Source organism: Octopus bimaculoides, chromosome 8 (genome assembly GCF_046866305.1).
Source record: "Octopus bimaculoides isolate indiv1 chromosome 8, ASM4686630v1, whole genome shotgun sequence".
Taxonomy (NCBI): domain Eukaryota; kingdom Metazoa; phylum Mollusca; class Cephalopoda; order Octopoda; family Octopodidae; genus Octopus; species Octopus bimaculoides.
The window spans coordinates 77,854,667-77,872,407 of NC_142935.1; the positions used below are offsets into that span (position 1 = coordinate 77,854,667).

Sequence of the window (17,741 nt, forward strand, 5' to 3'; positions counted from 1 at the left end):
GATAGGTAGACCATGCAACACTCATGGCATGCTGTCATGCGGTGTATGGCGAAATCCAAGTCAACTCTCCGTATGTAACTTCTTTTGTGACTTTTCTGTCGAAGCAGACTCTCCCACATTCATAGCATGTCAACTCACTTTGGTCTCCCACATATTCAGAAGATATCACGTCCACCTCTTTTCTAGTATTCCTCTTCAATATATCGTGATTTCTTCTAGTTATTTCGAACTTCTCACTTTCGTCATATATTGCTTTCTTCCATCTTACCTGATTAGTTGTAGTCTCTTCCCAGTCCTTTTCTGAGATGTTAGCATTCTTCAAGGATTTTATGGATTCAAGGATTTTCTTCAAGGACCTTAGCTAAGGTGGACAATTTTTATTCCTCGCCATACAGGAGTGGCTTCGGGGTTCTGCAGTTCTCCATTCCCATTCGCCTATTGGAATCGATGCTGCAAAGTGATTGACGTAGCCACTGCTGGTGGAAGCGCTCCACCTATTTCAAATACTTTCACTCGGTTACCCAAGTCTCACATACGTACAACAGAGAGGACAACATACACGTTATATAGATCCTCACTTTAGTATCAGTAGAGATACCACGTAAAAACCATAGGTACTTTTCCAACTTTCTGAAAGTATCACTGGCTTTGCTGCTTCTTAGTGAGATTTTATTTTCAAGTGGGGTGCATGGTATACTAAGGGTTCTGCCAAGATATATAAAACTGTCTATAACTTAGAACATCTGACCATACATTTGTATATCTGGTTTCAAGTATGGCCCTCCTTTTTAAAGACTTATCGTCAGGCTTAGCCCCAAAAAAGCATTGGGGAAAGTGTCCATAATATGTTGCATGTATTCTTCAGTGTGAGCAAAGAAATTCTCTTAGTAATGAGGACATAACTTTTGAGTCTGCTCTGAGACGTCTTATGGACACTCACTAAAAGCCATTACAAACACCTATGTAAAATACAACGAAAACAATGTTGGCGCTGAAATTGTTTGACACCATTATTCACTGCAATTGAAGCAGAAACATTCCCACCAGCATTCACTCAGGCCTCCATATTGGCATAGAATTAACGAAGAATTGGCACAAATTTAGTTGGACATTCGAGTTTCGTCAATATCTTCCAGAGAGCTTATGTTCACTATGTCAAACAACTTTGCTAGGTTGACAAGCACTTGAAATAGATCCATTCTTTATTCGATACACTTTTTCTGAAGTTGCCTAGCTGAGAGTATCTTATCAATCATACTTCTTCTAAAACCACACTGAGATTCCAGACGAACATCAACAACAATGTACGAAGCAGTCTATCGAGCATAACTGTGCACAAGACCTTACCAGTAACAGAAAGCAATGATATCTCTCGGTAGTTTCCACAATCGTCTTTTCCGCTGTTTCCCTAATAGAGTAAAAAAAATTAGTGCATCTTTCCAGCTTTATGGAGTTATCTCATCAGCCCAGGTCTTCTATATTTAGGAGGTAAGTCGGCGCATCAAATTTTGGCTTAAAGATCTCCACATGCAGACCATTTACACTGGGAAACTTGCTGCTGTTCAGTTCATTAACAACATATTTGACTTCTAATGAAGGAACCTCTGCAAGAACATCTTTGTTAGGTCTGCGTGTTATTAACTCAATGAAATCTTCATCAAACGCTGATGGTTGATTTAAAAGTTCGTCAGAATGTTGTTTCCACCTACCTAACATTTCTTTTGATTGCCTAAGTAGAAATTTGCCACCTTTAATGCGTAATAAGCAACAAGAGAAGATGAAGGTCCATATACCTAATGAAGGAGAGTATACAACGACTTGTGTTGTTGGAATTCGAGGCAAACTGAATTTCACCAGCCTTAGCCCTCCATCAAAATTCCTGGATATTTCTCAACCATCGCTGAACACAAAATTTCACATATTTAAATGCATTGGTGAGTTTTATTTTTTCTCTGGTGGAGTAGCCATCCTCGAGCAAGATCGAAAGTGTTCTCTTATTTTCAAATAGCAACTTGTTTTCATTAAACCAATCTTGTAATCCAGTACAATTTGCTGTATGGTGGAATCGTTGGCGACTAAACTTGCAGCCCCGCTAAGTTTGTTTAGTGAAGAGAGTAATAGAATATCCTGCGGGATAAAAACCTGTCAAAGAGCGAATGAGCTCATGAATGTCATCGGCCATCTAATACTGTGTACACAGGCTTAATCCTGCTATTTCTTATGGAGAGCGGTAGTTCCTTAAGCAATCATCGACAAACTGGTAACTTTAGAGCAGAAAACAGTGACTGCACAGAAGATCGACACGTTTTCGACAATGGGTAAATACAACAGGTTCAGTCAATAGAGAACCATGAGAATGTGAATGTAGGCATGGTACACAACGTTACTGGGAGTGAGAAAGCCCTAGTCCTTGTTAGAACCAAAACCTGCGCGTTGTTCAAAGAGTAGGATTGGTTGTATGAAAGGCCTCTTCACACTTTGAAAAGCATCATACACAGGCATCGGTAGGCATAACATAATACATACATACATGCATACATGCATGCATGCATGCATGCATACACATACGTACATACATACATACATACATACATACATACATATTTTGATTTAAGTTATTCTCATGTTTTTTGTCAACTTAGCGTTATATTTCCTATTTAAACTTGTAAAAGGACCCAGAGTAGAAGTGAGAAGCTGCTAAGCAATCTAATAAAAATGCCAAAACGTAAACTTATCAAACTGAAATTAAAATCGAAAGTTAACGAATATTTAAAATCAGTAATTTTTGCCATTGAATTTCTAATTAGTTAGAACTGCAACCTTCTTCGATTGAAATGTTTCGTCAGGTTTCTGAAAATGTTTATAATTGATCAATCATAAAATAATAAGAAATTGAAATAATTTCAAAACTGTTTGGTAAGACAAGACTAAAATACATACCCATAATACAGTTGGTGCGGTCACAAGATGGTCCTGTCCCTATTGTCATCGTCGGTCCATAATGGTGTGTCCAGTCAAATATATCATTTTGTTCCTGGGTCCAGCCACATAAATCGTCATCAAAATTGCAGCGTTGACGTTTTAAAAGACCTGAGAGAGAGAGAGAGAGAGAGAGAGAGAGAAGGGGGGAGTAAAAGTAAATAGAAAAGCCAGAAGAATTAGTAGGATATCGATTGCAGTTAGAAAGAGTAGAAATAGTCGATTGAATCCAATACCAGTATACTACTTATACTTATTTCCCCCGACTGTCGCATGATCATACCAACGAAGAACTGGGATCGATTTAACCAACAGCTACAAAAAATGGTGGGTAGTTAAATCAATAGGATGGCAGGTAAAATGTATGGTGATGTAGTTTTCTAAGTGGTGGATGTTGGATCCAGCGGGTAAGATAGCGGACAAATTACTGCATAGTATATAATTACATCCATTTTAATTCGATGTTCAAATCCCAGCAAGTTCATCTCTGTGTGGATAAATTAAGAAGCAGTGTAATACTGGAGTAGATTTATTGAACTAAACCGCGTATGTGTAACTGTTTACTTTATGTTATGCATGTTTCTCTCGTTCACTCTCTCTCCCTCCCCCCTCCCTCTCTCTTTATCTAATGACACAAACACAGAGTACCTAAATTCTAAACTCCGAGTTTGTCGACAATGATTAATTCGATTCTCGCTATCGTTCTTCATTTTGCAGCACCTGAATAATGATAGCGAGAATCGAATAACTCGCTGTCGAGAAACTCGTTGTTCTGATTGCTCCGTGGTTGTGTCATTTACTAAATTTAGACCTCAATTTTCAACGATGTTGATGTCTACTACTTTTGTTGTTACACCCGTGGTTTGTCGATGTGTGTGTGTGTGTGTGTGTGTGTGTGTATGTGTGTGTGTGTTCATAGATAGATCATATTTACTCTCCGTATAGTGTCATCAGTAAATGCCCAGTTGTTATTTTTAAAACTATTTAAAAATAATAACATTATTTTAACACACACACACACGTATTCATATATTCAACCTCAAGCATTACAGTAAAAATACAGCATTACAATAAAAATACATACAGATATAATGTTGGTGTATATGTTTGTTTGTCTTATTGGAGAGGTAGAAATAATTTGTGTTTATGCTTGTGGGCGCCTACTTAACTTACATTACATGGGATATATATGTGGGGATACCCAAAAGTAACCGGACACTTCTCTGTGAAGCAAGCCCGTTGTAGTTCAGGTTTCCGCCGCTAGAAGCCACTTGATGCAACCCTCAGGCATCAGTCTGCCGACCGGCATCATCCGGTGAGGTCGTATTGCCACGTCGTGCGTCTTTGTTTTGCAGTGCTTCTCCCTTGTTCGTTGATTTTTGCGATGACTGAAATGAAGGAACAGCTTGCTTCCGTGGAATTCTATTTTCTGCTGGAGAAAACGGCAACCGAAACAATTGTCATGCTTCAAGCAGCTTGCTAGGACGCTACCATGAGCAAAGCACAAGTTTATGAGAGGTTTCCATGCTTTAGAAATGGCAACTTGTCGTTTGAAGACCAACCTCATTCAGGGTGAATGTCGACCTCCCGAACGAATGAAAACATCACGAAAATTCGTGAACTGATTTTGGAGGACCGTCACCAAACAATTGACGAACTTGATAATACTGTGTCCTGGAGCTCTAACCAATGAATTTTGAGCGAGGAATTTCGAATGAAAAGTGTTACAGAAAAATTTGTGCCCCGCTTGCTCACGGAAGATCAAAAGCAGTCACGACTGAATGCGTGTCTTGAAATGAAAGAAGAGTTGTAAGTTGATCCGGACCTTCTTTCGAAGGTCATCACTAATAACGAAAGCTGCTTCTACGGCTACGACTCGGAAACGAAGCAACAATCAAGTCAATGGAAACATTCAATGTCACAACGCCCCCTAAAAGCGCGTCAAGTGAAGTTTGCTTCATCGATGCGAAAAGAATTGTCGGTACAGAATTTGTTATTCCTCGTCAAACTATTAATCAGACGTTTTACTTGGTAGTTCTGAAGAGCTTGCGAGACGCGGTGAACCGAAAACGCCACGACCTTTTTTTACCAAAAATTGCCCCACTTACCCATCATCCCCATTCACCCGATCTTGCTCCCTGCCATTCTTTTTGTTTCCCCGAATGGTTCCGGGGTTCAGTCCCACTGCGTGTCACCTTAGGTGAGTGTCTTCTACTATAGTCTCTGGCCGACCAAAGCCTTGTGAGAGGACTTGGTAAACGGAGACTGAAAGAAGCCCATCGTGTGTGTGTGTATATATATATATGTATATATATATGTATATATATATATATATATATATATATATATATATATATATATATATATATATATATATATATATATATATATATATATATATATATATATATATATATATACATATATATATAAATTAAATAATGAGGGTAGAAATTGATATTAATCAATTAAAACCAGTATGCTAGCATATTTAAAAAATTGAAAATTTTCTTGGGAACATGCTCTTCGTGGTAAGGCGATGTGACGTCTATCTTTAGCATATTAGGAGTCCACTTTGGTGGTCATTCCTCTTAATTTGTATATATATATATATATATATATATATATATCAATTTAAATAAGAGCTAAAAGATGATCCATTGTAAAAACTTTATTATGACCTTTTTTATTTACTTTCATAAGTCCAACGGTTTTTTGAAATGTACAGCGTCCCGTACTTGTTCGCTATTTAACTTCGTAGGATAACATTATAACTTCGCATCACTTCTCATTTACTCTGCTTTCTAACGGTTTCAAGACCGATATGCTATACAATTTCAATACGTATCATGTCTTTTCAACTTGTTTGTATACGTGTAATTCTAGGACAACTATGAATGTTGTCTGTTTTTACTGTCTGCTATGAATTAATCTGACCTTGAAGAGATACAATATTCCATATTTTATAATATGCATGAGTTTGCCTGGATATTGCATCGAAATGATCATAGGTCATAATAAAGTTTTTACAATGTATCATCTTTTAGCTCTTATTTAAATTGATATACATACAAAAACTCACATGTAAGAATTTTGCTACGTTGATAACAGATACAATATTTTTACCAAATTTTGGTATAGACCTATATAAATATATATATATATATATATATATATATATATATATATATATATATATATATATATATATATATATATATATATATATATATATGTGTATATATATATATATATATATATATATATATATGTATATATATATATATATATATATATATATATATATATATATATATATATATATATATATATATATATATATATATATATATATATGTATATATATATATATATATATATATATATATATATGTGTGTATATATGTATGTATGTATTTGTGTTTGCTCCCGCACTATCGCTTGACACCGATGTTGATGTGTTCACGTCCCTGTAACTTAGCGCTTTGGCAAAAGCGACTGATAGAATAAGTACTAGGCTTACAAAGAATAAGTCCTGGAGTCGATTTGTTCGACTAAAGGCAGTGATCCAGCTTGGCTGAAACAAGTAAAAGAATAAAAGAATACATATGTGTGTGTGTATTGAAAACTGCTATTTCGAATGATTTTTGTAAACCCAATTCTATCCAATTCGATGTTAGATGTGTCGAAACATTTGTCGTAATTAATAATAAATTCGCGTATATTCAATCTTCCGTTTTTACACCACCTCCACACACATACACACTACTCATATATGCATGTATGTATACATATAGATGTAGGTATGTACATATATGTATGGATATATGCATATATCTATATATTATTTATATTATATATTTATATACCCAGGCTTATTCCCCAATTTTGTAGGAGCGGGTAGCCACAACAAGACACACCAGGCATTCCATTCATTTCCCAGCTGAAAGAGGCGAGCGCCGTTCTATGCTTGGGTCAAGGCATAGAACGCAACCCCCAATATCAGCAGCGGGGCCCGACAGTATATGCTGGTTTACCCCCGCCGCATCATGCTGGTTCCATGCCCATTTGAGCAACATTAAATTCACTCATCCGTCCACAAACACTCACCAAGCTTTCCTATCATTTATAAACTCTCTTGCCTCTTTCACTCCGACATCTCTAAATATCAAAGCTTTCCTCACTCCATCCATCAACACGAACCGAGGTCTGCCTCTGGTTCTGCTGCCTACCACTTCTGCCTTCATCATCGTCCTTACCACCCGCTCCTCATCCGTTCTCTACATGTGGCCAAACATTCGTCTATCCATTTTGATTTTTAGTTTTTCTCTCATTCCTACTAGCCTTCGCAGCTCCTCATTCCTCATCCTGTTCATCTGTGTCACACTAACCATAGCTCTCAAACATCTAATCTCAAACACATTTAGTCGCCTTTCCGCCTCTCTCAGCCCCCACGTCTCTGCACCATATAACATTGTCGGCACAATCATACCCTTTTACACACCTCTTGTCACTTTCATACTCAACGTTCTATCTCTCAGCATACCTTTCACAACTCCAAATATCTTACTCACCTCTCTCACACTATATCCCACTTCCTCAGCCATCCGCCTTCACATGTGATCTCAGATACTTAAAAATACTCACCTTTTCTAACATCTCACCATTTAAAATATATATATATATATATATATATATATATATATATATATATATATATATATATATATATATATATATATATATATATATATATATATATATATATATATATATATATATATTAGGCCGTCAAGTATGGAATTCGTTGTAAGGTATATAGTTAACTTTGACAGCTGCTCATTTTGCGCCATTATTATATTTTGACAATCTTTATTTTTTGTTAGAATGCTGACTGACACACCTATTTCGTTATTCTAACTCATTTTGCGCTTTATAAAGTATTTATAAATCGTTTTTTGCTATTTTGGGTTAGAGATGGATAAGTCGGAAATTCGTAGTTTTGAAATATGAGTTCTTGGAGATACAGCATCACAGACAGCTCGGAATATTAATGGAGTATTTCATTCTAATATTATGACACAGCAGACAGTAAGAAATTGGTTTGCAAAATTTCATTCTGGTAACTTTGACCTCACAAATGAGCAACGCGGTCGACCAGAAACAACCGTCGAGTCAGATCCATCTCAAAGTGCCCGTGAATTATCGTTGTTGTTTGGTATTAGCAAGCAAACAATATTGGCTCACCTAGTTCAAATCAGTAAAGTGAAAAAGTTGGATAAATGGGTTCCACATGAACTCAATGAAAATCAGAAACAACAACGTTTGGAAGCTTGCATTATGCTACTTTCTCGTCACAAAAATGAATTATTTTTGAATCGAATTGTAACAATGTGATGAGAAATGGATGCAATACAACAACCGTAAACGTTCAGCACTATGGTTGGATAAAGACGAGCCACCAGAACACAGTCCAAAAAGCAAAATTCATGAAAAGAAGCTGATGGTGTGTGTTTGGTTGTCTGGCGCAAGTGTGATCCATTATCAATCATCCGAAGTATACTGCAGCCAACTGGACCAAATGATGCAAAAACTTACAAAAAAACAGCCTCGATTAGTCAACATATTCACTCCTATTTTATTGTAAGACAACACCAGACCACACATCGCAAAAATCACATTCGCGAAACTACAGGAGTTGGAGTTGGAAGTTCTCCATCATCCACCATACTCACCTGATCCTGCCCCCACTGACTACCACTTCTTCCAGAATTTGGATAACTTTTTGATAGGAAAGAAAATTTAATCCCGACGATGCTGTAAAACAAGCCTTCCAAGATTTTATTGACTCTAGATTGCTCGGCTTTTACAGTTCCGAGCTGGACAAGCTACCACTGAAATGGCAAAAGTGTATTGACAATATGGGTGCATAGGATATTTACCAACTATTTGGTTGATGGGTGTCATAGAAATCAGATTAAAAAATGAAGACGATTTTATTACATAACTTTATTTAAGGTTGCAATCGTTTTGAATCTGTTAGAACAGTTTCATCTCATACAACCCATTCATTGATTAGGGTAGTGAAGGTATAGTAGTATTTCCCTTTTCTTTATATACATTGTACAAGCATATTTTTAAACTTAACGACATCTTGACTTGTCAGGTACTATCAATTTGGTAAATTCATAATAAATCAAGGATAATTTAATATTTCAACTATCTAAAATCCCCATAGAGTAAATATACTCAGCATTAATTATGTGAAGTTATTTTACATGTTGTCGAGGCAATCATCAGACGAGGATGACTAATAGTGAGACTTGCTTTATGAACAGCAACACCGTTTCCAACTTTCTGTTGGTTTCATCCAGTTTGTGACTTAGAGCGGTCACTTAGATCTACTGGGCAATTTTATCAACTTTACTCTTTCGTCTGTCCCTAGCGCAGTATAAGATCTTCTAGTCGCTGGTGTCTGCTAGTCACTGGTGCAACATGAAAATACTTTGACCTTTTTAACAATGTTTTCCGTTGGTAGACCTAACATACGAATCGATGTAACATCAGAAGCATTTGGTCTTGCGGTGACTTTGGTAAAATTAATTCCAGCTTGGCCAGTCTCAGTATATATCAGCAAAAGTACTGCTTACTGTTTTCTATAAATAGGAACGAAAGTTCTAGTTTAGCATTAAATTGCAGAGTCCGTATTTACTACCGAAGAGGTAAAACTACGTTGAGACGTATTTAGTAATCTGCAGCCATCATTCGTATCATCACTCGATGTGTTTTTACACACAAATTTTATTAAGAGAAATTATCTATCTATCTATCTATCTATCTATCTATCTATCTATCTATCTATCTATCTATCTATCTCTGTCCGCATGTATGTGTGTGTATAAATATATATATATATATATATATATATATATATATATATATATATATATATATATATATATATATATATATAAAGATATATACATACAATTATGCACGTGCACATATGTACAATTATGTTAATATATACATATGCATACATATACATTAATATACACAGTCAACACAGAAACGATATTGATGCACAATAATGTTTACTTCCGTTGATTATAGTTGTGCTACAAATATTAAATATTAACCACATCAGCCTTACCTGACTGGTTTGGGAGACTTTAAAGGCTAAGAGCACTGTAGCTCCTCTCTTGACTAGCTTATAAAAATTTGGATACAAGGTTAACTGACTGCACCTTTGTATATTACAGGTATTTAATGTATGGATGTGCATCCAAAAAGTATTATAAACAAATTCGGAACCACGCGGATTTAATATGGACGAAATAAAAAACATCAAGCCAAATACGACTTCGGCGGGATTTGAACTCAAAACATAAAGGTACATAACCGAATACTACCAGCTACTAATCTGATAGGTTTACGATTTCCCAAAACTGTAATAAAAAACATGTAACTTGTACTGTAAAATAATTCTTGAGAGAGAAAATTTTGTTACAAACACGTCATATAAATAGTCTCCTTTTCTAACAACTATAGCTCATCACGTGGTTAGCGTGTTCTTCTACATAAACTCATCAGGTGGCTAGTGTTTCTTTTTCCCATCCATTATTCCACTGACGTTCTAGTGATGGCCATCTTCTCTTCTGTTTAATGTTTCATATATATATATATATATATATAATATAAATAACATATAAATATATGCATATATCCATGCATATATGTACATACCTATATCTATATGTACACATACATGCATATATGGGTACAGGACATAAAAAAAACGTTAAACACAATGAGAAACGAAAACAGAAAACGAACTTTTTTCGAACAACGAAAAAAACAGAGACAAACGAGACATGCAACATATATATATGTGTATATATATATATATATATATATATATATATATATATATATATATATATATATATATATATATATATATAATAATAATAATATATATATATGTGTATATATATATATATATATATATATATATATATATATATATATATATATATATATATATATATATATATACATATATATATACATATATAATAATAATAATAATAATAATAATAATAATAATAATAATAATAATAATAATAATAATAATAATAATAATAATAATAATAATATAAATAATATATAAATATATATGCATATATACATACATATATGTACATACCTACATATATACGTATATATACATGCATATATGGGTACAGGACATAAAAAACGTCAACAAAATGAGAAACGAGAACATAAAAAACAAAAACATAGAAAACGAACTTTTTTTCGAACAACGAAAGAAACAAATAGAGGTTCGAAAAAAGTTCGTTTTCTATGTTTTTGTTTTTTATGTTCTCGTTTCTTATTTTGTTGACGTTTTTTTTATGTCCTGTACCCATATTTGCATGTATATATACATATATATATAGGTATGTACATAGATGTATGCAAATATGTATATATTTATATATTATTTATATTATTGCTAGCAGTATAACCCGACCTTGTCCGGGTGTGACTTATTATGCCATCTACGATAAGTCTTGCTAGCTGAAAATCAACTAAAAAAGAAAGCCTTACAACGAAAAAACCCTTATGATGTAAATATGTTCATAATTCAAAAGACGATGAAATTAATAGGGCAAGTCTGAAGGCTGTCTTGCGTAAAATTATTAAGCATACGTAAATTTCATCCGTGTAATTGGCTATAGAAATGCTTGTGCAAAACAACTTTTTGCGCTGCCCTGATTATACATAGCAGGGTAATCCCTTTTAGCAGGAGCTAAGACGGCAATTTCTGATGAAGCAATTGCTGGCGATCTGTTGCTAAACAGTTTTGCCAGAATTCTATCAGATTGGGCAGAAGATGTTGATGCACCATTTTGCATTATGTTCAAAATAGCTTCTGGAATGTGGTGCATTACTGCAGTCTGTTGCTGTCATTTTAAACCCGTTGCTGTCTTTCCCCAGCAAACTCTCTTCTTTGGAGGCATAATTTATGTATATATTAAACAGAACAACAAAAGTTATAATAGATGGCAGTGTCGGTACTTTTCACATATCTGTAATTTTTCAGATTAACACCCGCACGATTACCCAACCCTAACCCTAAACCTAATCCTAACACTAACCCTAACACTAACCCTGACCCTAAAAACCGTAACCGTAACATTAATCCTAAATCCTAACCCTGACCCTAAAACCCTAACCCTAACCCTAACCCTAACACCCTAGTGAAAATCGTGGTAAATTTACAAAACATTGACGAACATGAGTTATATTTTACTGAATGATTGTGTACTTGCACGTGTATGCTTTTTGAGAGAGCGAGAGAGGAAGAGGTAGAGAGGGGGAGAGAAAGGAATAGGGGTAGTTAAAAGTTTTCTTATGACTGCTTCTCTTCACTGCCTATTACTTCATTAGAAATCTAAGGATGCACATAAGCACTTAATAGAGAAAAATGAAACAAATATGGACGACTTGCTCCGAAACACCACCGAGTGGGGAACACTTCTGAAAAATAACCTGCAGTTGTTTCCTTCAAAATTCCTACATGCTTGAAATGTACATACATCAAGGTACATTTGTACAAAATTTCATGAAAAAAAATATTCATTTTCCTGGAAGTTAAGAGGAATTTAAGTGGAATTTCCGAATATTGTACCCCACCCCCTTCCAAAACACTTTCACCGAAAATTTGTGTATATTTGGAATCTACATAATAAATAATATATGCATAGAAAATTTCATAAAAAATATTCATTTTTATGAAAGTTATGACCTTCCAAAGTTGGGGGATACAACTCTGTAGTTATGCCATCAATGTTTTGTAAATATACCACGACGTGAATGATTGTGTTTACTTGCACGTGTATACGTTTGAGAGAGCGAGAGAGGAAGAGGGGGAGAAATGAATAGAGATTGAGAGCAATGTGTATGTTGTTGTCACAGGTCATGTATATGTGGTTGTGTGTGTTTTTACGTATCTATGTTATGAAAAATAGGTAAAGAATACTGAGATGAAAGTTTAATCTATGACGTTGTATGTATCACATTCTCTCTCTCTCCCTCTCCCTCTTTTACTCTTACTCTCTATATTTTTATGTTGAGCGCGTGTGTAAGAATGGCGTTCCAGGTAGAAGGGATGAAATATAAAAGTTGCTAGAAACGACAGCCAAATCTCCCTTAAATCACACAAAGTAAACGGAATTTTAAAAATCTAATTACTGCACTGGAAAGTTCACATCGAGAAAATTCCATTGATGTAAACATTTTTTACGAAAAAGTGGAAAATGTGGATTTCTATAAACTTTCAAAAAGGCTTCACACAGACACACAACTTCAGATTTATATATTAAGATATGATCGAACGCCACGCATCCATTTTCAAGTAAGTTTTATCTTTATAATTCCGATGCGCACTCTATCTCTCTCTATTCTTTCTATGTATCTCCCTCTCTTGTTCTTCTTCCTTTCTGTTTTTCTCTATTCTTCTCCTCTTCCTTTCACCGTTCCCTCTCTCTCTCTCTCATTCTCTCTCTCTCACTCTTTTTCCTTGAGTCTCTCGTTGCTCATACGTGAGCAACGGCTATCCATTTTTCTTCCACTTCCTTCCTAAAGACAAGACGTGCTTTTGCCTGTCTCTTCTCACAGGCTCGTTTTTCCAGCGTGCACCACTTCACATCGTCTTGGCTTAACACCGCTTGTTTTTACTGCTTTGTTCTTACTGTCCTGTTTTTGTTACCACTTTAACCCTCCGCAAAAAAATTCCAAATTTTATTTAATTTGATTTGCGGGAAGGACTGTTTTAACGAAGTCGCGTCTTGTCCCTACCTTCGAAACACGGAGTAGATAAAACAAGGGGACAACTGATGAAGGGAATGTTCTTTATGTTGCCTGTCTCGTTTCTCTATTTACTTCTTTCGTTGTTCGAAAAATGTTCGTTTTCTATGTTTTTGTTTTTTATGTTCTCGCTTCTCATTTTGTTGACGTTTTTTTGATGTCCTGTACTCATATATGCATGTATATGTACATATATATGTAGGTATGTACATATATGTATATATATATATGCATGTATTTATATATTATTTGTCTTATTATATGATCGAACGCCACGCATCCATTTTCAAGTATATATATATATATATATATATATATATATATATATATATATATATATATATATATCTTTAACAAAAACACAACAAACGGAAATATTACAAAAACATAACAGAAAATTCGTAACTTATTCCTCATCAGTCAGTGTCCAAAAGATCATTACAACTTCGCGCCTTTAACGCTGAAATTGTTTACTCTTGGTGGTCCCAATGGCAAAATCCCACTGGGAATAGCAAACGAATGTACAGGACAATGACGAAAACAAACACGACAAAAAAAAAAAACATACATATGCAACAGCAAAAAAAAAAAAAAAGCCGTGTGGCTGCAAAACAGTCTGACTGGTTTCGCTTCACAAATCGATTGGAACTTATCTTATTACGCACACCTACGATATCATCCACATCTATAACGTATGGATGTGGTCACAGCATAAACCATGGTGTTCACGAAACAGAAGTTACGATAAAACTATTATTTAATGATTTAATTATCTTTTCAATATGATATATATAAATTTCTTTGTACGTTCTTTCCTGATGATATTCTGGCTTATAATAATTAACGAAATTGATTAAATTAAATTAAATTTGATTGATTTTATACTATAAGCGATGAATTGAAACAATTGTATGTCTTGTCAATGTATTAATAAATTTTTATTAATCCTATCTCCATCTCTCTTGGTTTATATATATATGTATATATATTATATAAATGAATGTATGTATAAATGTATGTATGTGTGTTTGTGTGCGTGTCTGTGTGTACATACATATGAATAGCGATAGTAACAATGACGTGTTCGTGCACTTTCCTGTTAGACACAAAAGTTCTTGTGAATAGTTTTATAACTGATAAAATCATCTACGCCATATTTAAAGTTAAACAACGGACAGAGATGGAGGACACTTTCTTGTCAACTGACCGTGAATTTGCACTAACGATCAATCACTAGTCGTTATGTGTACAATACACAAAATACGTTTAGATAGAAAAGCACTGGTTGTCAGTAATAGTAGTTTATATTGAATTTCACAAAAAAAAACAAGAGAGAGAGAAGTGTAACTATGGAATCTAATAGCAAAATACAAATCACAACATTATAATACTTAACTCAACATTTTAATTGAGTACTTTGTTAATCTTTCTGTTCATATATTCAATAACAGTTATATTAATATATATATACCTACATTAAAAAAAAATGCATGTATAAACACGTACAAATACTTGCACAAATACGTGTAAATATTTTAATCCTGAACTTACTCTTCTACTACCTTTAACCTCTACAGAAAAGATGCTTTAATAATGTCGAGTGGGGAAAACAGTTACACACTCGATAGGTTTAGGAAGAACCTCACCAACACCTCAAAGTCACAATAGAAGCCAATTTGAAGACGGTGGATTTCCTTGATGTAACTGGGCTTAGAATCCAGTGCCTGTAGGCCATTTAAAAAGCCGAGCGAAAGGCTGACGTACATTAATACAGCTTCCTGTCATCCAGCCATAGTATTCAGGAACCTGGTAAAGGGGTTCAGGTGAAGAATCTCTAGCCTGTTTTCAGGTAAAGAGATTTTCAACGTCGCTGCCCAGTACTACAATGAGGCTCTGGCTGCCAGCGGTTTTAAGGATAGGATTAGTTACATGTCAGACACTAACCTCTCCAAGAGAGATGTTGTGGTTCTCAACCCTTTCTCCTCAAGCGTAAAAACTTGTGTAAGATTTTCCTTAGCTTAGCGGATAAACAGTTTCCATGTACGAACAGGTTCAGTAAAAGTTTTAATAGGCACACCTTAAGAATTTCTTTTAGCTGTGCATCTAGTGTAAAAATGACCCACACCTGAGACAGAGGTAGATTGCTCATGTGAAAATAACACCACATGTCCCCTTAACGTTAACTGTAAAACAGGAACTGTGTATATGAGGCAGAGGTAACATCAAAAGACTCAAATAGGCAGTTAAACGTGCGTGAGTATGTGGGAGTGACAGGACCAGATTCATTAATCACAAATCCTTCAATATGCCAGAGATACGAAATGCCCTAACCCCAATCAGGCATGTGTGCTCCTTTATAATGCGCCACGATGTGCAACATAGAGCAGAAAATCTTAGAGAAGTGTGAGGCTTATTTTAATAACAGCAGAAAATACAGATTTTGTTTAGCCGAGAAAACTCTCAGCACCCAGATGTCTACCTAAACCGCAAAAGTGAAATCTTTATCCCTTGTCTACTTGAAACAAGGTATATTTGATCGTACCTACGGACCTCATCATAATTACAATTACCAGTTCTCCGCCTTCGGCTCATTCCCCATCATATCCTGTGAACCCAGTAAAGTTTTTAACCAAAACAAACACAAACGAAACACAGGCACATATGCGGGCTTAAGCGTTCGGATACCTGCCCAGCAAGCCCATCCCTACAAACCCTATATGTATAGAACCCATACACATATATCACCCCTACACAAATTTTCAGAAAACTCTTATAGATTTATAGCTTCTTAGAGACTCGGACTCAAGAGATATAACTCTTGATATGACCCTTGCTCAGTTCGTTTCATCTTTTTTCACAGCACCAAAAACCGGCTGTGAAATTTTACCTCCAATAACAGAGAGTATACGCCATATATATATATTTTTTTACTATACCCACTAGCTCTGAAGAGCACGCGGTTTAGCCCAGTGCGAAACCGATTGGTAAGATTCATAATACTGTATACTTTGATTAATATACGAGAGCATTTTTCCTGACTTACGGATTCTTGGACGAACTATATATATGTATGTATGTATGTATGTATGTATGTATGTATGTATGTGTGTGTGTGTGTGTATGTATGTATGTATTATGTATATATATATATATATATATATATATATATATATATATATATATATATATATATAAGTATTTATCTACGGGTGCGCACACACACATACTTAGATGAATGCTCATACATACACCAGTCTTTAACCCCCGAAGCCTTCTTTAATCCCGGGTTTTCTGCCTGTAATTTGACAAAGGCATTTAATACAGAATAGCCCGGTCGACCTAGCTCTAAATAAATATTATGAGGATGTACAGTTTGTATATTTATATAAGTAAACTGTGATATTGATTGGTTGAAAAAGGTAAAATGAAATCCTCGCATGGGAATAATCTGCGATAGGCTGTAACATCTCTTGTCGACTTATGAAACTGAAAACTAGTGCATTAAACTCCACATGTCACTGCTGTACAAACAACTATTTGTGGTGCCTGCAAGACTACATGATAAATCAGCTGCTGAATATAGGTTTAAGCAACATGTTCGCTCATCATCAATTAACTGCATCACAAAATTGAATGAATTATATATTGACACTAGCAGAGATACCTAGCGTTGCTCGGGATTAAAATGGCATAGTTTTTTTTATTGTTTTACTTGTTTCAGTCATGTGAATGCGGCCATGCTGGTGCACCGTCGAAGAAATCGACCCCAGGATTTATTCTTTGTAAGCCTAGTACTTATTCTATCGCATTGTTTTGCCAAACGGCTAAGTTACTGGGACGTAAACACAACAACATCGGTTATCAAGCGATAGTGGGAGTACAAACAC

General features: G+C 35.0%; 1 protein-coding gene across 3 annotated transcripts in view; it reads right to left on the reverse strand.

The window, feature by feature from the left end:
• Positions 1-17,741, reverse strand: part of LOC106867428 (MAM and LDL-receptor class A domain-containing protein 1) — a 378,762-nt gene that overhangs the window by 48,440 nt on the left and 312,581 nt on the right. For all 3 annotated transcript variants that reach the window (XM_089356706.1, XM_089356704.1, XM_014912304.3), the window contains one exon: positions 2,941-3,090. In XM_089356706.1, coding sequence (XP_089212832.1) covers positions 2,941-3,090 — 150 coding nt within the window. The remainder of the gene's footprint in view (positions 1-2,940; positions 3,091-17,741) is intronic.